Source organism: Grammomys surdaster, unplaced genomic scaffold, assembly GCF_004785775.1.
Source record: "Grammomys surdaster isolate TR1022 unplaced genomic scaffold, NIH_TR_1.0 184, whole genome shotgun sequence".
Taxonomy (NCBI): Eukaryota; Metazoa; Chordata; class Mammalia; order Rodentia; family Muridae; genus Grammomys; species Grammomys surdaster.
This window is the reverse complement of record NW_021604629.1, coordinates 844,360-866,318: the sequence shown is the minus strand read 5'-3', so window position 1 is coordinate 866,318 and position 21,959 is coordinate 844,360. Positions and strand designations below refer to the sequence as shown.

Genomic DNA, 21,959 nt, shown 5'->3' with positions numbered 1-21,959 from the left:
TCTCTCTCTCTCTCTCTCTCTCTCTCTCTCTCTCTCTCTCTCTCTCTGTGTGTGTGTGTGTGTGTGTGTGTGTGTGTCTTTCTATCTTCTCTCTTTCTCCATATATATCTGTCTCTGTGGTGTCTGTCTCTCTATCTCTGTCTCTGTGTCTGTCTTTGTCTTTATCTCTCTTGATCTGTCTCTCTATCTCTGTCTCCTCTCTTTTTTTCCTAAACCTACCCTCTCCAGTTAGTGTTAGCTATCTACTCCTGGGTGTAATGCTTGTCTTAGAGTATGATCTATATTCTAAGTGTCACTCCACTGAAGAAAACAGACTTCTACTCTCCCAGAAGAAATCAAATGTTAATAGCTACTCAGGTATGGATGGAATTTTGTGCCCACCTGCCCTCGTCCAGGCTGGGTTTTTTGTATGGCTTGAGCTCATACAGGTCTTGTTCATGCTGTCACAACCATTGTAAGTTTACATGTGCATCTGCCTAGTTGTGTCCGAAAGACACTGCTTCCTTGAAGTTTGCCACTGCCTCTGGCTCATAATCTCTCTATCCCCTCTACTGCATAGAACCCCTGAGAAAATAAATGTCCCATTTAGGGCTAAGGACTCTACAGTCTCTTATTCTCTGCACATTGTGCAGTTGTGGGTCTCTGTGGTAATTACCATCTACCACAAGAAGAAGCTTCTCTGATGAAGTGAAGTGATGTACTGATCTGAGTATAGCAATAAGCCATTAGATGTCATTTTATTATTTGTTCTTTTAGCTAAATTACTAAGCACTGCTTAAATCCAAGTGGTAGAAACTCAGATTCCTAGAAGTGCATTAATATATGAATGGATGTGTAAATTACTTTCATATCTTGGCTAAAGTAGGTAATGTTAAGAGAAAGACGGAAGAACGGAAATAGCTCCAACATAATAATTTCTGTGAATACGTTCCCAGAAGTATAGTTATTGTATCATATGGAAATTCTACCATTAGTGTATGAGGAATTTCTATAGTGTTCTTTAAAATGACTGTGCTAATTTAAAATCTAAAGTAGAGTGCACACTAATATCATCCATGAGATTCAATATACAGTTCCCTATGATTATAGCTAATTAATATATCTTATGTATTAATTACCTATGTTGGTAATTCAAGAATTCATAAAAAATATATTAGGGTATTTCTTGTTAGCACTATTTCCTTAATAATAGTCTACCTTCATTTCAGTGTTCTGTCTATTCTCCTGATTAAACTACTCATTTGGTTTTTATTAAAGTAACTAAATTTTTGATATTCCTTTCATATGAAACAATCTGATGCCCCCATGTGGCTATCATAAGGATCTGCTATCTTGCTAACATATTTCATAAGCTATCATAATGTAATATTATGGAATAAATTCTTTTGCTCATCTGCACAGTTCTTAAAGTACAAATAATGACCTCAAATAGAATTATTTCTCATGCTTTTCTCAGGATTAATCTCCATGTGAAATTTCCATTTATACTAATTATGATTATACTAACCAGGTGGTGTTAAGCTGCTCCAATAAATTAATGTTGGAAATTTATTGTGAGCTAACACAGTACAGCTCTAACTCACTTTGAGTATATGTACAGTATATTCCCTGTTCTCACAGTTGAACCCTGGGCTAGTTAGAGGTCCTGCTTATTGTAGATGTATCACATAAAAAGATTCTGGTGGTATGAGAAATAGAGTTGAATAGATACCATAAAGACCACCATACAATTGTCACTTCAACCATTTGGGGTCTCAGAACATCAGCCCTCTGTGCATTAATTACATCTCCTTATTTGATCAAATGCCATATCTGTGAGTGAGTCCTGTGTTCTGATCTGAATCACTGCTTGCTCTGTATCTATAATCTTAAGATAAATATTGATAAATATTCTGAAATTATTCAGAATAATTGGTTTAACTTGGTTTAGAGAACATTTGAGCGGAAACAAACATCAGACAAAAATGAGATCCACATTTATTTTTAATGGGCTAAATGTGAAACGGTGCATATCAATCATGAGGTCATTTAACGTATTCTGATAACCACTGGTTTTATTTCAGTAGAAATCTTTTTTAAAAAAAGATGGAGCCTAGAAACCATACAATGGTAACAGAGTTCATTATTTTGGGGCTAACTGAAGACCCCACCCTTTGTTATATCTTCTTTGTGTTGTTCCTGGGTGTCTACCTCACCACCGTATTGGGCAATGTCAGCATAATCATGTTGATCAGAAGAAGCCCCCAGCTTAACACCCCAATGTACCTCTTCCTCAGCCACTTGGCCTTTGTAGACATTGGGTACTCCAGCTCAGTCACACCTGTCATGATTGTGAGTTTCCTGAGAGAGAGAACTGCTATCCCTGTGACTGGCTGCATAGTCCAGCTTGGATCTGATGTGGTCTTTGGGACTGCTGAGGGCTTCCTGCTGGCCGCCATGGCCTATGATCGCTATGTGGCCATCTGCTCACCCCTGCTTTACTCCACTCTCATGTCTCCCAGAGTCTGCTTCATCTTATTGGTTATTTCCTATGTGGGTGGATGTGTGAATTCTTCATCATGTACCAGCTGTTTGTTGAGCCTGACCTTTTGTGGACCAAATAAAATCAACCACTTCTTCTGTGACCTCCCACCACTGGTGGAGCTTTCCTGTACCCATGTTTATGTTGCTGAAATGTCTCCTGTCATCTCAGCAGGCTCCATCATCGTCATCACTCTGTTCATAATCATTATTTCATATGTCTACATCCTTCACTCCATCCTCAGGATGCGCTCTACTGAGGGCAGGCACAAGGCCTTCTCCACCTGTGCCTCTCACCTCACTGCAGTCACCTTGTTTTATGGGACAGTTACATTTGTTTATGTCATACCAAAGTCAAGCCACTCGCCCAACCAAATTAAAGTGGTGTCTGTGTTCTATACAGTGGTGATCCCCATGCTGAATCCCTTGATCTACAGTCTGAGGAACAAGGAGGTAAAAGAGGCCATGAGGAAATTGATGGCAAGAACACATTCCTCATTTTGAATAAAATTTAATATGAATCCAGAAATTAGCTAAGTAATCATTTAGAGAACTTATGTCATATATTATAAATTTATTATATATCATATAATGCCCATTAACCTCATATGTATGTGTTGTCCTTATGTATACAAAAGCACATATATGTGCAGGTGAATGTGCAAATGTGTACACATACAGCTAAAAGCCAGAGAACAATCCCTACTGTCATTTATCAGAAGATCATCCATCTTGATTTTTTTTTGAAACACTGGCCCTCAGTTGCATAAAATTTGCCAACTAGGCTAATCTGGTTGACCATTGAGTCCTTCTGTCTATATCTCACTCTATAATTACAAACATGCACTATCCTGTCTAATTTTTATATGGGCTCTAGTGAGTCAACTCAGATGCTTATCAGTAAGGCAGGCACTATACTGACTGAGCTACCTCTCTATCATATTCATTTTACTTTGTGTTCACATACATGCTATGTGTTATTAGTATCTGTAATTTATCACTGTCTATAGTAATGCAATAATACATGTAATTTTTCACATGTCTGCTAGGGTTCAAATTAAATGTGCACATTTTGAGATTAATGTACTTTTTCTTCCCTCCACAAATAATTACTGGAGTCTGTGGTCTTAGGCTTTTTCTATTAAGTAATAGATAGATAGATAGATAGATAGATAGATAGATAGATAGATAGATAACTTATAAATTACCATCTTGGAAGTACCATGTGCTCCATGCCCAGGCAATTAATGACAATGTTTTACATGTTCCTTTATCTGACAGTTCTGGGATCTCTTCTTCAGTAGCAACATACTAGCTTTAAATAATAAAGCTCTGTAGTACATATGTATCAAATGGAATAAAGTAAACTGATTTTGAAATTTTCTATATCTTCACTGATTCTGTTATTTTTCCTTTCTTGATAAACTCTTAAAACATGTTTAAAAATATGTTCTGTGGAACTTTCATCCAGTTCTAGATTTTGAAGCCTCATTACTTTTGTAAAGTTGTGAGGTTGACTCAAGCAATGTTTGCACTACCTTCTGGCTGTCATGGCCTCTGACCACTATATTGCAATCTGCTTGTCCCTGCTCTTCTACATCCACATGTGTCCTAAAGTCTTCATCATCTAATTTAAGCTCCTTATCTCCCTGAGTTGGAGGATGTGTGAACATTTGAAATTATACTAGTTGATTTGGAGGTCTGTCCTTTACATAACAAAAAGAAATAGATCACTTTTTCTGTGATGCTTTTCCTTTGCTGAATCTTTCCTGCTCGGATGTCTTTCATTGGGGTTATCCCCTTCATCTCTTCTGGCTCCATTGAGTTGAGTGTTGGTTATGGTTGTGTCTTCATCTATATCCTCATTATCAGCCTGAAGATGTAACTCATCCAAACTTTCTCCACCTGCACCTTCCATTCACTGCAGTCACTCTGTTCTGTGTCCGTCACATTCGTTTACATGGTGTTCAAGTACATCTATTCCACTGACCAGAACTAAATAAGGTCTATCCTCCATAGAGTTGAAGCCCAGGTTGAAGTCGTTCATCTACAGTCTGAAGAGTGCAACTGTCAGAATATATTCTTAGGATCTACTCTTCATTTCAAAATGAACTGTAAAGGTTTAATTTAATAGTATCACATTTTAAACCTACAATACACTCTTTGCTTGCTTGCCTGTGCTTTAAAAAATCATATATATTGTTTATTTAAACTTGTGGCTTTATACATGCTAAGCAACAACTCTACCACTGAGCTACACCACCAGTCTTACATGTCTTTGTTCTAGTTCTCACTTTTAAGCGCTTCTAAACCAATCAGGTGGAAACTTGACATCCATTATAACAATGGCCCTCCAAATTCCTTTATTGCCATCTGTGATCTTTCTAGCATTTATTTATGTTTATTTACTTTACAAAATTAGACTGTGATTGTTGTTAAAAAAATTAATTAAAGTAATTAAAATAGAATAAAAAAGACACCATACTGAACCCCTACTGTATTGGTTATTTTCTCCCTTTTGGCCACACGTTATTTACTTGCAAGTTAATATTAGTAATACAGCCATTTCATGGTATTGTAATAAAGAGATGAACTGATATATGTAACATGTTCAGAGTAAGTCCTGGCACAGTGTAAGTGTAAATTATTATTTACTGAGTAAAAGTGACTGGCATCTACAGTTCAATAATAGTGATTATTTCTGCTATTATTTAAAGGATCTCAAGGAAAGCGCAGATAGTCCAGATCTCAAGACAAAACCACTACCCTTACCAGCATCAAATCCATACATTTTGTTAAGTGATTCTTCCATTAGAAAGGTTAACAAACAATAGAAATTCCATTTAATCACTCTATGTGACTCAGTGCTTAGTACCATATTGAGTGAAACCATCATTGAAAAATAGGCTACCCTAAGGGACTGAGAATAGGGAAGAACCACTGGTCTGAGAGTTCCAAATTAGAATTCCATAGCTCCAGAGTGAAGGAAGGCCAGGGAGCTGCCAGAGAGCAGGAAAGGTTAGATACTGACAAGCCCAAAAATAAAGGTGGCAGAATACAGGTGGCAGGTTTAGATCAGGAAGAAACATGTGTAAAGATAGCCTAACCCTCAAAAGCCCACAGCAGATATCATCAATTGAGGATCACCTTAGAGCTCAGTACCACTGAACCTACAGCTTAAAGGTGGATCAACATCTGCTGCTCATTGCCTTGGAGCCTGGTAACACTGATGTTTCAATAGTGCTCTGGAATACCCACAGCTGCACTGCTGCATAAGGATAATTAACACATAGGAGGTCTTGAAAGCATGAAAACATGTCCTCCGCATCCCAGTGCTGTGGTGGTTTATAAATCCGCAAAACATGTGGGAGACACTCCTAGCTATGATATTAGTCACCCGAGGGTTTATGACCTGGGAGTGTAGGAGAATCTGTCCAGTCCATATACTACAAATCTGTTTGTGTCCAGTAGAGGTCTCTGGTACCAAAGAAAGCTACCAAAGTGAAGACAGCTTGGTCAGACCTCAGACAAGGCAGCTCAAGAACAGTAGGGAAGTCAAGAGCCTAGAATCAGCCACCAGACACTTCACAAACATTTTTCCAACATTTGAGAACCCCAAAACTGCAGAAACACTACATCCTGTTGTGGATCAGTCTGATGTTGCTTATACCCTAATGCTAAAGCTGGTTCCTCAAGATGTGGTTATTCCCAAAGAGCAGATACTCACATACTCAAGTGATGCCATGTGAACTTTCTCCCCAGTCTAACTCATCAGTAAAAGTCAAAAGTCTGTGATTGGACAGTGGAGGAAGAAGGGTGGTACTGGAGCTTGAGAGGAGGTTGCAAGTAGAGAGAGGGGGGAGGAGGATGGATAGATGGAGAGGAGGAAGGCTCCATGGAAGCCTCCACACATTTCCTCCTGTGTGGCCAGGAAAAACAATGACAAGGGGCTTATAGCTGGGGAAAAAGTTAGAATAGCCCTGTGTCTGCCCTATCTAAGCATTGGGCTTATAAACTATCTGGACTGTGTGTCTTTTAAACAGGCTTATTAGATCACAAATTTCAATTTTCCTCTTTTTACATTTAATTTTATTTATGTGAGCATATGTGTGTATGCACTCACATATGCAGGAGGCTGCAGAGACCAGAAATGGTTATTTGGATCTATTAGATTTGCACTTATAGGCAATTGCTGTCTGCCCTGTGGGTCCAGGAACGAAACTTAGGCCCTCTGCCAGAGCAGTGTGAGCTTCTTATGTTTTTTTTCTCCTTATTTTGCTTTTTAACCACACTTTTAACAGCATTTATAAATCATTTTGTTTTTGAAGCTTATATTTTTGTGCCATTTCCCTTTAAAGAATCAATTTAAAGTAGGTTTATAACATTATTAGGTAATATATTTTCTTTCCTGATTTTTTTTGCAACTGTTTGCTTTCTTCTCCCACCACAGCTTTTAGTCATATTTTGACATTACTTTGTTTTCTTTTAAATGCATCCTTTTATTTCTTTCATATATGCTCTTACATTTCTCTAATCTGAGTCCTGAAAATTTTTTTCTTACTCTTGGGAATTTTTTTCTTTTCACTAATAGATTGCTCTTTGTTCCTTCACTGAAGTTTCCATTTTTTCTCTCTTTGCTCTACCCTACTTCTTCACTATCTCCCCACTTTCCCAGCCCCTTTCATCTACCTCTTTCATTTATTATTACCCCACTTGTCATAATAATTTTTAACTACACAGCATGCTTTTCAGTGGTTTGTCATTTTCTGTTTTATGGTGATTGGTGCTGACTTAGCATGTTTTAATCCATTTTAGATGTATTTCTATGTCTTGAAAGGTATGATGTTACTGTTTCAATGGTTTATTTTCTTCTTTCAAAGTGCTATTAAGCATGGATCCTTTGACAATATACTACTCAGTAAGAAGATCCTCTAAAAACTTTTTTATTAGATATTTTCTTTATTTACATTTCAAAAGTTATACTTTTCACTGTTCCTCCCCCCGGAATCCCTCTATTACATCCCCCTCCCCCTGCTTCTATAAGGGTGTTCCTCCACCAACCCATACACTCGTGCCTCCCTGCCCTGGCATTCCCCTACACTGGGGCATCAAGCCTTCACAGGACCAAGGCCTCTCCTCCCACTGATGCTTCACAAGGCCATCCTGTACTACATATGCAACTGGAGCCATGGGTCCCTCCATGTGTATACACTTTGGTTGGTGGTTTAGTCCCTGGGAGGTCTGGGGATCTAGTTGGTAGATATTGTTGTTCTTCCTATGGGGTTACAAATCCCTTCAGCTCCTTCAGCCCTTTCTCTAACTCCCCAATTGGAGATCCCTGTGCTCAGTTCAATGGTTGGCTGTAGGCATCCATCTCTGTATTTGTCAGACTCCAGCAGAGGGTCTCAGGAGACAGCCATACCAGGCTCCTGTCAGCATGCAATATTTGGCATCCACAATAGTATCTGGGTTTGGTGACTGTATATGGGATAGATCCCCAAGTGGGGCAGTCTCTGTATGGCCTTTCCCTCAGTTTCTGATCTACACTCTTTCTCTGTATTTCCTCCCATGAGTATTTTGTTTCCCCTTCCAAGAAGAACCAAAGCTTCCACACATTGGTCTTCCTTCTTCTTGAGCTCCATGTGATCTGTGAGTTGTATTTTGGGTATTCTAAGCTTTTGGGTTAATATCCACTTATTAGTGAGTGCATACCTTGTGTGTTCTTTTGGGACTGGGTTACCTCACTCAGGATGATATTTATTGCTCCATCCATTTGCCTAAAAACTTCATGAAGTCGTCATTTTTTATAGCTGAGTAGTACTCCATTATGTAAATGCACCACATCTTCTGTATCCATTCCTCTATTGAAGGACATCCGGGTTCTTTCCAGCTTCTGGCTATTGTAAATAAGGCTGCTGTTAACATAGTGGAGCATGTGTCCTTGTTATATTGCTGGAGCATCTCTTGAGTATATGGCCAGGAGTGCTACAGATGGGTTGTCAGGTAGTAGTACTATGTCCAGTTTTCTGAGGAACCACCCGACTGCTTTCCAGAGTGGTTGTACCAACTTGCAATCCCACCAACAATGGGAGTGTTCCTCTTTCTGCACATCCTCTCCAGCATCTGTTGTCCCTGAGGTTTTGATGTTAGCCATTCTGACTGGTGTGAGGTGGAATCTCAGGGTTGTTTTGATTTGCATTTCCCTGATGACTAAGAATACTGAACATTTCTTTAAGTGCTTCTCAGACATTTGAGTTTCCTCAGTTGAGAATTGTTTGTTTAGCTCTATACCCTATTTTTAATAGGGTTATTTGTTTCTCTGGAGTCTAACTTCTTAAGTTCTTTGTATGTATTGGATATTAGCCCTCTATCTGATGTAGGATTGGTAAAGATTTTTTTCCCAATCTGTTGGTTACCGTTTTGTCCTATTAACACTGCCCTTTGCCTTACAAAAGCTTTGCAATTTTATGAGGTCCCATTTGTCAATTCTCAATATTAGAATATAGATCATTGGTGTTCTGTTCAGGAAATTTTCCCCTGTATCCACGTGTTGAAGGCTTTTCCCCACATTCTCTTCTATTAGTTTCAGTGTATCTGGTTTAATGTAGAGATCCTTTATCCACTTGGATTTGAGCTTTGTACAAGGAGATAAGAATGGATCGATTTGCATTCTTCTACATGCTGACCTCCAGTTAAACTAGCACCATTTATTGAAAATGCTGTCTTTTTTCCACTGGATGGTTTTAGCTCCTTTGTCAACGATCAAGTGACCATAAGTGTGTGGGTTCATTTCTGGGTCTTTAATTCTATTCCATTGATCTACCTGCTTGTCTCTATACCAATACCATACAGTTTTTATCACTATTGCCCTGTAATACAGCTTGAGATCAGGGACAGTGATTCCCCCAAATGTTCTTTAATTGTTGAGAATAGTTTTTGCTATCCTGGGTTTTTTGTTATTCCAAATGAATTTGCAAACTGCTCTTTCTAACTCAATGAAGAATTGAGTTGAAATGATGATAGGGATTGCATTAAATTTGTAGATTCCTTTCGACAAGATGGTCATTTTTACTTTATTAATCCTGCCGATCCATGAGCATGGGAGATCTTTCTATCTTCTGAGATCTTCTTTGGTTTCTTTCTTCAGGGACTTGAAGTTCTTGTCATACAGATCTGTCATTTGCTTAGTTATAGTCACACCAAGATATTTTATATTATTTGTGACTATTGTGAAAGATGTTGTTTCCCTAATTTCTTTCAGTCTGTTTATCCTTTGAGTAGAGGAAGGCTAGTGATTTGTTTGAGTTGATTTTATATCCAGCCACTTTGCTAGAGTTGTTTTTCAGGTTTAAAAGTTCTCTGGTGAAATTTTTAGGGTCACTTAAGTATCCTATCATATCATCGGCAAATAGTGATATTTTGACTTCTTCCTTTCCAATTTGTATCTTTTTGACCTTCTTTTGTTGCCAATTGCTCTGGCTAGGACTTCCAGTACTATATTGAATAGGTAGGGAGAGAGTGGGTAGCCTTGTCTAGTCCCTGATTTTAGTAGGCTTGCTACAAGATTCTCTCTATTTATTTTGATGTTAGCTACTGGTTTCTGTATACTGGTTTTACTGTATTTATGTATGGGCCTTGAATTCCTGATCTTTCCAAAACTTTTGCCATGAAGGGATGTTGAATTTTGTCAAATGCTTTCTCGGCATCTAATAAGATGATCGTGTGGTTTTCCCCTTTGAGTTTGTTTATATAGTGGATTGCATTGAGGGAGCTCTGTATATTGAACTATCCCTGCATCCCTGGGATGAAACCAAATTGATCATTATGGATGATTGTTTTTGAAACTTTTAAAACCATAAGATGCACAAACTGTAGCACAGGGACAAAAGAGACAGGGTTCAGCAAGGTAGCATAACTGCTCTAAGAGAGTTCATCTCTTCAACTACGAAACTTAAAGTTACCAAAATGCATTAAATACTGAAGACTTTAAAAAGTTTACTAGATTAAAAAAATGATTAATGACTTAAATTGAGGAATATGCAAATAAGTAGATGAATTCAGCCCCAGATCTTGAGAGAAAACTCAGTAGCAGAAGAAAAATTAATGAGAACATTGACAGTGTAGATGAAAAAGTTACCAACATGACAGAAAACTTCAGCAAAGCTGATCTCTATGGCCTGTGCTACTACTGAAGACAACACAGATGTCTGTGGTCTATGCTGCAGCCTGATGCCATGTTGATGTTTTCTGGCCATGCTCTGCCAGGGGCCATTATGATCTGAGTGGCCTGTACTGCCACTTAAGGCTATGGTGATGTCCACGTTGCCACAGAGGGAAATGTCTGGTCCTTGATTGTACTGCAGCTGGGTCTGTGTTGATGTCCATGGCCCATGTTCTCATCAAATGCCAGATGGGTGTCTATGGCTTATGCTGCAACCACAATCCATGTTGATGTTCCTGATCCCAGCTGAATTAGAGGGCTTATCCATGACCTGGCCCTACCACAACTGACAGCCCTGTTCATTGTCTGTACTCACACCAGAAACCATGTGAAAGCCCATCATCTATGCTCCCATGGTCCATAATGAGCAAACAAACTACCTTCCCAGTGACATCAATGATGCATATTTGAGAAAAAGGAGCATGGAAGACTTCCTTGCCAATGCCTACCTGAACCCCATCCTCCCCGCAAAAATACTGGGGTGTCACATTCCACAGTAGATTACCTCCAATAGGCCTGCATAAGGACTCAGCTCTATCTAGGGGACAAGCCACTGAGTGTTTGGCGCCTCAGTGAATAGATAACACAAATTGAACATTTTTTTTCTTTCTTTTTTTCTATCTTTCTTTCTGTTTCTTTCTTTCCTTCTTCCTTTCTTTCCTTTCTTTCCTTCTTTCTTTCTTTCTTTGTTTCTGGGGGGAAGGGTGAGGGGAGGACAGGGAAGGACTAGGAAAAGAATATGACCAGGGTATATAATGTGAAATACCCAAATAATCAATAAAAATATTATGTTAAGAGATTAAAAAAAAGAAAAGCAGAAATGCTGGAAATGAAAAGGCCAAAGAATCAAAAGTAAGATTGTTACAAAGCATCACAAATCAACTCAATGTAGCAGAGGAAAGAGTATCAGAAATGCAGGACAGCAAAACACTATTTTCAGAGAGCAATAAGGAAAAAATTAATATAACCACAAGAACTATAGCATACAGTCAAAACAATGAACCTAGAATCCATGGATTAAAAGAAGGAGCTGAGATAAATAAAACCACAGAGAATCAATTCAATTAAATTATAACAGAAAATTCTCCCAGAATCTAGACAGAGAAATTGACATCTAAGCACAGGAGGAATTTAGAACTCCAAATAGTCATAAATAGATCAGATTCCTCACAACATACTACACTACAAGATGTCAAAATACACAGGAAAAAAATATATATTAAAAGGTCTAAGGAACAGACATGAACTCAAGTACAAAGGCAAACACATCAGAATAACACCAGAGCCTTCATCCGCAGCCCTGGAAGCCAGGAAAATGTAGAGTAAAATAGTTCAAACCCTCAAAGTAAAGAACTGTCAGTCATGGTTGCTGTATTTAGGAAAACTTTCTCTTAATGTTTGTGGCAGAATAAGGACATTTGAAGACAAGCATAAGCTAAGGAAGTTTGTAGCTACACTTAATAACACACGTATATAAATTATACCATCTCACACTGCTGAAAAATATTTCTATCACTTTCCCATTTCTTTTAAAAAGTGAAATGCAATCATTTTTCCCTGACCTGAGTCTCTGCATGGCTTACCATAGCTTCATTTTTAATTTATTGAAGTTCCTGGGATCTTTGCATTTACAGATTATGTCTGGCAGCTATTTCTCCCATTTGCATCAATGGGTCCTCTGTCATTCTCACTCAGATATCATCTACTGTGTTTGGATTCTCTCACTAGGCTCCTTAACCAAGCACTACAGTTACCTTCTAGCTGCCATGTGAACCCATTGATTGCTTGTTCCTGCCACACCGTGCATACTATGCTCTGGGTTTGTTTGTTTTAAATACTTATTTGAATTTTATTTATGTATATGTCTGTGTCTGTGTGTATATTCCCATGTGTGCTGGCTAGATTTATGTCAACTTGACACCAACTATAGTCATTTGAGGGGAGGGAAACTCAAATACAAAAATGCCTCCATAAAATCTGGCTGTAGGCAAACCTGCAGAGTATTTTCTTAATTAGTGATTGTTGGCAGGGCCCAGCCCCTTGTGGGTAGTGCCACCCCTGACCTAGAAGTACTAGGTTCTATAAGAAAGCAGGCTGAGCAAGCCATGGGGAGGAAGCCAATAAGCAGCACTCAACAGCTCCTGCCTCCAGGTTCCTGCCCTGTTTGAGTTCTTTTCCTGACTTCATTCACTGATAGACTATAATGCTGAAATGTAAGTCCAATAAATCCTTCCTCACCAACTTGCTTTTTGGTCATGTATTTCATCACAGCAACAGAAAACCTAACTAAGATAACGTGTGTGGCTGGGTTACTACAGAGGTCAGAAGAGTAGTCACACATCCCCTGGAGCTAGAGTTAAAGGCAGTATGAGCTGCCCAAAGTGGGTGCTGCAACTGAATTCCATTCCACTGCAAGAGGAGCAAGTGTCTAAACTGCTGGCCATCTCTTCATCCTGGCATGTTCTGTGTTTATAAAGTTGATTTATTCTCTACTCCTTTTTATCTGAAATCTCTGAAAACTAAAATTCATGAAAAGTACTTTATCCATTAGCTTATATTCAGTGTTTAATGTAAATTGAAAGAATATATTATCCACCTCTGGCTATAAAAAATTATGTGTGTATTTTAAATGTTATTTCCATCCCTGTATTTCTAAAAAAATAGCTAGGTGGCATTGGTGGATGTTTTTTATCTCAGCACTCAGAGGGCAGAGGCAGGCAGATAGCTATGAATTTTAGTATAGTGGGGGCTGTTGCAAAGAGAAACCCTGTCTCGAAAAACCAAAAAGAAAAAAGTGGAATGCCCTTTATTTACTATAAAACATTTATTTATAAAATGAAGAATTGTTACATATTTGTATTTTCAATTTTGTATTTTTAGTTAATAAATTTTATTATTTGACTATGTCAAACATGCATAATGTATATAATAAACTGGATTTATATAATGTATTTAATGTATTTATATAATGTATATAATAAATTTGGAACCAACCAATCGTCAGGGCCTGGTGGGCTAAATTGAAATAACAAAGTAAACCTAGGGCCAATATAACTTAGGTATGGGACAGCATTATTTTATTCACTGTAGTTATTAAATAAAAATACACCATTGCTTACTTTAAAATAGATATTTCAGGATGGACAGAATTCTTGAAAATTAGGTGTGTTGATATGAATTGAGCTACTCAATATTCACTTGAGGCTGTGCTCCTGCTCCCTGTTGTATTTGGATTCACTTTTGAATTTCTGACATCTTCAGAGACTTAGCCTCAGTCAAACTTTATAAAAGATGGCATAGTGTCCATGTAATAATAATAACCATAAGATAAATGGATTCTTCTTTTCAACAGGTAAGATTTGAGCTTTTATAAATAAACATTATTTCCATTTACCACTTAAAAGGACTCTTCCTTCACATAGTAGCTGTATCTTGAGGTCATCTTTAGCAATAGTATAGATATAACAAGAAGTTCGGTAACAAATAACTTCAACTGTGGTAAATTAAATTTTCATTGTAGAGTTCACATGGACAAACCAGCATGACCAGTTTACTACCTCTAAGTCCAAAAACCACATTGTCTCTAACTATGTCAATTTAGCACTCTGCCATAAGGCTAAAAGAGTGAATAATTTTAAACACTTGGAATTTACAGAGGCCAGAAGAGTAGCCATAGGATCCACTAATAATAAGTTTCTTTTAGAAAAATTTGCTTCATTTATTGATTGTATGGATGCTCGAGCATCCCAGACAAAAGACACTTTGGGCCAAAAAAGAAAATAAAGACAACTTATGGCAGGGTAGGCCAGAAGGGTGTCTGTGGCAGGGATGAGATTCAACCTGTCTTATAGGTGAGTGAGCCTTGAGTATGTTTTTATTTTATGTGTATATGTGGGTGTGCATGTATGTGTGACAGTGTGAGTACCCAGTGTACAAAGAAGCCAAACTGGGGACCTGGAACCCCTATAACTGGAGCTACAGGCAGTGGTGAGCTATCCAATATGGGTGCTGGGAAGTAAACCTAGGTCCTCTGCAAAAACAGCAATATTCTTAACCACTGAGCCATCTCCCCAGCAACACTTTTCACTTTATAGGCTGGAAATTTTTTAATTCCAACATACTTCAAGTAAAAAAAAAATTCAGTAGAAAAGGATTTGATGCAGTTGAGTAAAGCTTGATAATTACACTTGAAATATTAGTCGTCTGATACTTCAAATGACTTCAGAAAGCTATGGCTGCACTGAAAATATTAAAATTTAAAATTGTAAATAGTGACTTCATTTATAACTTTAAATTCCTCTCTAGGTAGCCCTTGTTCTATGAAAGATATATGACTTTTCAGTTTAAATTTTGTTCTAAAACATAGTCTCCCTTAACCAATAGACGTTGTGAGTAAGACAACAAAGGAGGTACCTTGCTCGTGCATCAGAAGGCTAAAGAGTTAGCCAGCTGCTCCTGTTCAGCACTCAGCATCTTTGTAACTATTGTTTACTTAACTAGAATGATGATCTCACTTGCAATATAATTCAAAAGAAATGAAATGAGTTCAGACTGCCTGAATCTGATATCCTGACCCACTTCCTGTGTAAACTAACGCAAGTAATTTAACATTTTAAAACTCAGTTTCCTTGCCTATAAAATAGAAGAAATAAAAGTATGTAATATTTTCTCCTGGAAATTAAGATATCCATATATATTAAACTTAACTTCTGGTCTGAAAATTTAGTGAGCATTCAGAAAATGTTACTTCTTCCTCTAATCTTTACCATATAACCTTCTATTTAGATGTTGTAACCACTTTGTTCTACTTATAATTCCTTTTAAAACCCTTGTCTTTAAGGCCCTTTAATAACATTTAATTATATAAAATTATATGCAATATTAGATATACATTATATAAAATTAAATATTGTATATAGGTATTATATATTATGTGTATATAAACTATATAATAGTATTCATACATGGGTTAATGAGAATGGTGCTACATATTTATTAATATCTACCTGTACTGTCTCCATCACAGTCTTAGTCTAACAGAAGCTACAACTCATGGCTTTCTTGGAAGATGGGAACCACACTGCAGTGACAGAGTTCATTTTATTGGGTTTAACAGATGACCCAGTTCTTAGAGTTGTCCTCTTCACTATCATCCTGTGCATCTACCTGGTGACTGTGTTTGGGAACCTCAGCACCATCTTTCTCATCAGAGTCTCTTCCCAGCTCCATCACCCCATGTACTTTTTTCTCAGCCACTTGGCTTCTGTTGACATAGGCTACTCATCTACCGTCACACCCAATATGCTTATCAACTTCCTGGTGGAGAGAAACACAATCTCCTACCTTGGGTGTACCATCCAGCTTGGCTCAGGTGCTTTTTTTGGGACAGTTGAATGTTTCCTTCTGGCTGCCATGGCTTATGATCGTTTTATAGCAATCTGCAACCCACTGCTTTATTCCACCAAAATGTCCACACAAGTCTGTATCCAGTTGATTGTAGGATCTTATATCGGTGGGTTTCTTAATGCTTCCTCCTTTCTTCTTTCCTTCTTTCCTCTTCTCTTCTGTGGACCAAATAGAGTCAATCACTTTTTCTGTGATTTGGCTCCTTTGGTCGAGCTCTCCTGTTCAGGTGGTGATGTCCCCATAGTTCCTGCCTCATTTTGTTCTGCGTTTGTCATTATAGTCACAATGTTTGTCATAGCCATCTCCTACACCTATATCCTCATCACCATCCTGAAGATGCGCTCCACCGAGGGTCGACAGAAAGCCTTCTCCACCTGCACCTCCCACCTCACTGCAGTCACTCTGTTCTATGGGACCATAACATTCATTTATGCAATGCCCAAGTCCAGCTACTCCACTGACCAGAACAAAGTGGTTTCCGTGTTCTACATGGTGGTGATCCCCATGTTGAACCCCCTCATCTACAGTCTCAGGAACAATGAGATTAAGGGTGCTCTGAGGAGACAGCTTGCTAGGAAAATATTCTCTTAAATGATGTATGTTATACTGTAGGATTAGGTATAGTAATAACATCCTACAGACAGACACAATAACAAAAAGAAGTTAAATTCCAGTGGCTGGAGTATATGTTCTGATATATAATTAGCCACTTGGAAGCTTTTTATCAACTACAGAGGGTAGATGCTCAGATATTGAGTAATAATCATATTTTCACAGTAAATTACATTTAACATATTTAAATAAACTCATAATTAATAAAATAATTATTTTTATAAAAAGTAATTTCCTAAAAATTATTTCTATTTGTAGTCATTTGCTTTCAAAAGTAGTCATTTGCTATAAATTGCAATTATAGAACATCCAAATGATTAAGGGTGTCGTTGTTTTCAACAATCACTTTTCCTGCAACATGCAGAGTAAAAGGAGTTGTTTCTGAGGAAACATTTTGGAGAGAAAATGACAAGTAATATTCCTGGAGTTGTTTTCAGTTTATTTTACAAGTGTTTTGCACAAATCCTGGAGTTTGTTTCTGGGTTTGTTTTGTTTTGTTTTCATTAACCTGCTCTCCTGAAAACCTCTCATTTTTCTTTGTGGTGCTGGGAATGAAGCCCAATGTCCAGTAGTTGATAACTGAGCTTTGTATCACCAAGCCATGTCCCCAGCTCCTCCTGTGAATCTTAATTTACCTGGATTCACTGATGGCCACCACTTCATTAATCATTCTCCTTCCTTTCTTTGATTTCCAGCTTGGTCTTCTCTAGTATGAGACTCTGTGATTCAATCCCTTTATGGATCCAGAAGCATGAGAATAATTTATCTTCCTTCTCTGCACTCCTTCATTAAAATTTTGCATGTTTGGAGAACAAGAATATTTTTTATTTCTCTCTGTACTCATTATCAGTGCTTCAGCTTCGGCCAACCTCTTTCACAGTCAACTTATCATTAATAGTTCTGATGAGGTAATGAACTTTAGCCATCAACTTGATAAGGCTGTGGTACCCAGGAGCTTGGTCAGACACTAGTCCAAATCTCCCTTCGATGCTATTTTTTATGACAATCTTAACATTTATACTGACGGTCTTCAAAAGCAAATTCCTAAAATAGATCACCCTTGTCTAATCAGTTAAAGACCTTAAGAGAAAAGCCTAAGGTTCTCTGAAAAAGGATAGGTTTTGGAACTCTAGACCTCTAGACTACAATATCAACTCTTATCAGTATTTTCAAGTTGTTCACCTACTTTACAGACTTATATGAGACAATTCCTTAATCTCTCTATTCTTTTATATACATATATATATAAATACATATATAATTAGGGAAATACATTTATATCACCTTTGTATGTATAATTAAAACAAAATCACACATATAACATTTGTAATAAATATTTTAAAATATTGTAATAAATATATGAACATATTTTAAATATGTATATAAGTGTGTAAATATATATCAATGTATTTTGTGCATATATATATATACTGTTGTTCGGGAAGAAGCTTAATGAATACAATCACTAATGAATTTCCTATCTCTCTATCTTCCAAGTCATGCTATATATAACCACCATAGCCATATATCCAAAGAAATTATTTTCTTCATCAAAACTTCAAAAGATTCTAGCCCCTAACTAGAAAAGGGCCCATGAGACTTGGGGAAAATGAAGCTTTAAGAAAGTGGAATGGAGAAGAACAAACTGGAAAGAAGAGTATTGAGGCCCAAATGATACAAAAGGAAAGGGGAGGCAAGATCTAAGAGGACAAACAAACAATCAACATGGAATATTATGAAAATCTGCTACCTTATTAATAAGATTCTTAAAATAAAAATAAAATATTTTTAAGACCTTAGATGTGGCCTTTGTTCTCCTTCTCCCTCCCTCATGGTATTTTCTCTCTTTTGAAAATTGTGAGCGTGCCCACACTCTACTGCCTCAAGACTCTCTCACACAACCCCTACTTGCAATAGCTCTTTTTCCATCATAGTGAAGCATCTACTTTATGTTGCATATAACAATCCATACTTTGTAAAGCCACTTCTAAGGAGCCCTACTAAATTTCAAAATCAGAGATCACCACTATTGCCCTGCAGGACACTGCGAATTTGTGGTTTTAGTCCACTGGTAATTATTAGTTAGGGTTTGGTTTTCACCCGTGAATGCTGGAAACTTATTATAAATAGCCACTGTGGTGTCCTTTTCTCCCAATGTCTAGTTTTCACTTGGATCATCAAACACAGTAAACTTAAATGGAAGTCTGATATGAATGAAAGAAGATAACTACCAAAAAATGATTAACTGAATGAATGCTTCATCTTGTTTGAACTGTTCTTGGCACTGGGTTCTAAACCTTATTTGGCACAGACTATAACTGAGACACACACCAAAAATATCAGGATCACAAATGCCAGTGTGAAACTTTGAGTCCTAATTTTTAAATTATATAAAATATTTAATATATTATATTGAGATTATATATGTGTGTGTGTGTGTAAGTGTGTATATATGTGTATATACATACATATATACATATATACACATATATGGAATAGAATGTGCTAGATACCATTGTGGAATTTTCCAACAAAATGTTGTTTTGAGATTCTTTTTGTCCTATGTCTTCCACACTACCCCTGTTCCCCCTTGTAATCCCAACCACTGATTCTTTTCCTCTTTTGTACCCCATCTATCTTTTTTTTCCATCTCTCTTTCCTCATCACCTTCTTTAAGATGTAAACTCAATGAGAAGGCTGATGGGCTGAGTGGCTAGGGAACATCTCTCCACTAGGGGGCTCTGTTAGTTACAAAGTTCTTTTTTTGGATATTTTATTTACATTTCATATGTTCTCCTCTTACCCCATTTCCCCTCTCCCGCCTAGGAACCCCCTATCCCATCCCCCTCCTCCTGCTTCTATGAGGATGTGCCCCCACCTACCCATCCACTCCCACCTCCCCACCCTCGCTAGCAATCCTTTTCACTTCCAAGTAAGCATAGAGTTGTCTATGTGTCTATGTGTTCTGTGGTATCGACTAAATGCATAGAGCCTAAAACAGTTGAGATCATATATATGTCAAGCAATCCATTGGAAATTCCTAATACTGAGAATTCATGATTTTTGGCATAATACAACTGCTGTGGAAATTAAAGTGGAAAAACACAGTTTAGGGGGAATCCAAATCCTCTGGATTCAAATGACAATCACTTATCTTCTAAGCTGTATCACTGTGGGCTAGCTACTTACTTATATGGGGCCCCAGGTTACTTGTTTTTAATAAAAACTAAATCCTCTTCACTGGGTTGTTGTAAAGAATGGATGAGTTAATGAAAGTTATCCCCCTTAGGATGAGATCTGATACATTATAAGTACAGATTATTGTTTTTAAATCAACTAGGTAGGTTAAGGAGGAGTGGATGGCAATTGCAGAAGTTCAATAACAGTAATTACTACTATCTCTCTCAGATAAATAGATGATAGATAGGATAGATGAAAGATTTGTGGTAGATGGATAAATGAATGAATAAATAGGTGATAGACTGATGATAGATGATAGAAGATAGATGATAGATAGATAGATAGATTGATAGATAGATTGATAGATAGATAGATGATATGATTGATATGATATGATACAACAGATCTGATTGCCAATTAGATTATATTAAAACTGAGAATTACTGATGGAAAGTGGTGGTGCATACCTTTAATCCTAGCACTCAGAGGCAGAGGTAAGTGGATCCCTCTGAATTTGAGGCCAGCCTTTTCTACAGAGTGACTTCCAGGGCAGCCAGGGCTACACAGAGAAAATGAGTCATGAAAAAAAATTTTTTTAAGTACAACGTAAGTAAGAACATACAACAAAGTATTCTCTTAATTTAAAGAATGACATATACATCAATTGGCAAGCCCTAAGTGTGGAGAGCTTTTAGGGCTGCTTGAAAGGAATCTGACATTGGCCAAGGACAAGGAAATGGGCTTTAGGCAGGAATCTGACATTGGACCATGACAAGGAAGTTAGTTCAGGCAGGAATCTAATTTTTGGCTAAAACAGAGAAGTAATTTCAGTCAGGAATCTGAGTCTTAGGCTATAACAAAGAAGTAGGCTTCAGGCATGAATATGACTGTGGGCTAGGACAGAAAAGTAGGCTCAGATACTTAGTTGTTATCCTGATGAGGCCTTAGAAACAGCAATCATGAGAGTGATCACAGGAGTGATCACGGGACTTTGTCTATTGCCTTGTTTGTTCCTTGACTATTGTATCTATTGTATTGCTGGTTCCTCAACCTAGAATTGACCTAAATACTTACATGTAATTAAAATGATTTAAAATAAAATTTGGAAAAAACAAACCTGCCTTCAGCCTCAGAACTGGCTAGGGTCATGCTGCAAAATTGTCTAATTGTCTCTTTTCTTTTAATCCTTACTTCTGCACTGGAGAACCTGTTGACTGACTGAGCTGGCTTGGTCACTTAAGGATGATGCCAGTTTATGAAAGTTTTTAAGGGGACATGGATCCTGAAGTGGACACCACCTGTAGCCAGGTAAGATTCCCAATGGAGGGATCCCATGAGCAAGAACCAATCTCTGACACTATTAATAATACAATATCATGGCCCCTCCGGAATTCCACTTCCCTTCCGCCCCTGCCTGGTCCTCTGGGCTGGAGCAGACACAGAGTCGGTCTGCTCCTGTCCTGTTGAGAAACTGAATCCTGAGTCATCCAGGAGCCACTGCACTCAGAGCAGCTGGAGCTACTGCACTCAGAGCAGCTGAAACTGAATCCTGAGTCATCGAGGACCCACTGCACTCAGAGCAGAAGGATTTCCAGATCCAAGAGGTGGCCTGAGTCCCAGGAGTTCTTCCACCCAGGAGATTAGGAGCATAAGACCACAGAGACCTCTGGACCCTGAGGAGCTCTGCAATAAGCAAGATAACTGGAAATACAGACTCCAGTTTTACACAGTGAGGGCAGGTACCACTAGAGTTAACCAGATGGCGAAAGGCAAGCGCAAGAACATAAGCAACGGAAACCAAAGTTTCTTGGCATCATCAGTGCCCAGTTCTCCCAATATAGCAAGCCCTGAACACCCCATCACACCTGAAAAGCGGGATTCAGAATTAAAATCACTTCTCATGATGATGATAGAGGATTATAAGAAGGAATTAAGTAACTTTCTTAAAGAAATACAGGAGAGTACAAGTAAACAGATAGAAGCCCTTAAAGAGGAATCACAGAAATCCCTTAAAGAAATG

At 37.8% G+C, this 21,959-nt stretch overlaps 2 protein-coding genes across 2 annotated transcripts; both read left to right on the top strand.

Annotated features, from left to right (window-relative positions):
* The first annotated feature begins 2,085 nt into the window (after window positions 1-2,085).
* On the top strand, window positions 2,086-3,024 carry LOC114621762 (olfactory receptor 481-like). The gene has a single exon (XM_028768122.1). It carries the CDS (start codon window positions 2,086-2,088, stop codon window positions 3,022-3,024), a length of 939 nt encoding a protein of 312 aa, XP_028623955.1.
* Window positions 3,025-15,793: 12,769 nt separating this feature from the next.
* LOC114621719 (olfactory receptor 469) lies at window positions 15,794-16,738 on the top strand. The gene has a single exon (XM_028768077.1). It carries the CDS (start codon window positions 15,794-15,796, stop codon window positions 16,736-16,738), a length of 945 nt encoding a protein of 314 aa, XP_028623910.1.
* Window positions 16,739-21,959: the final 5,221 nt, after the last annotated feature.

Excerpts from the sequence above, each read along its gene's own strand:
- LOC114621762 (XM_028768122.1), top strand. The coding sequence starts at position 2,086 with ATGGAGCCTAGAAACCATACAATGGTAACAGAGTTCATTATTTTGGGG.
- LOC114621719 (XM_028768077.1), top strand. The coding sequence starts at position 15,794 with ATGGCTTTCTTGGAAGATGGGAACCACACTGCAGTGACAGAGTTCATT.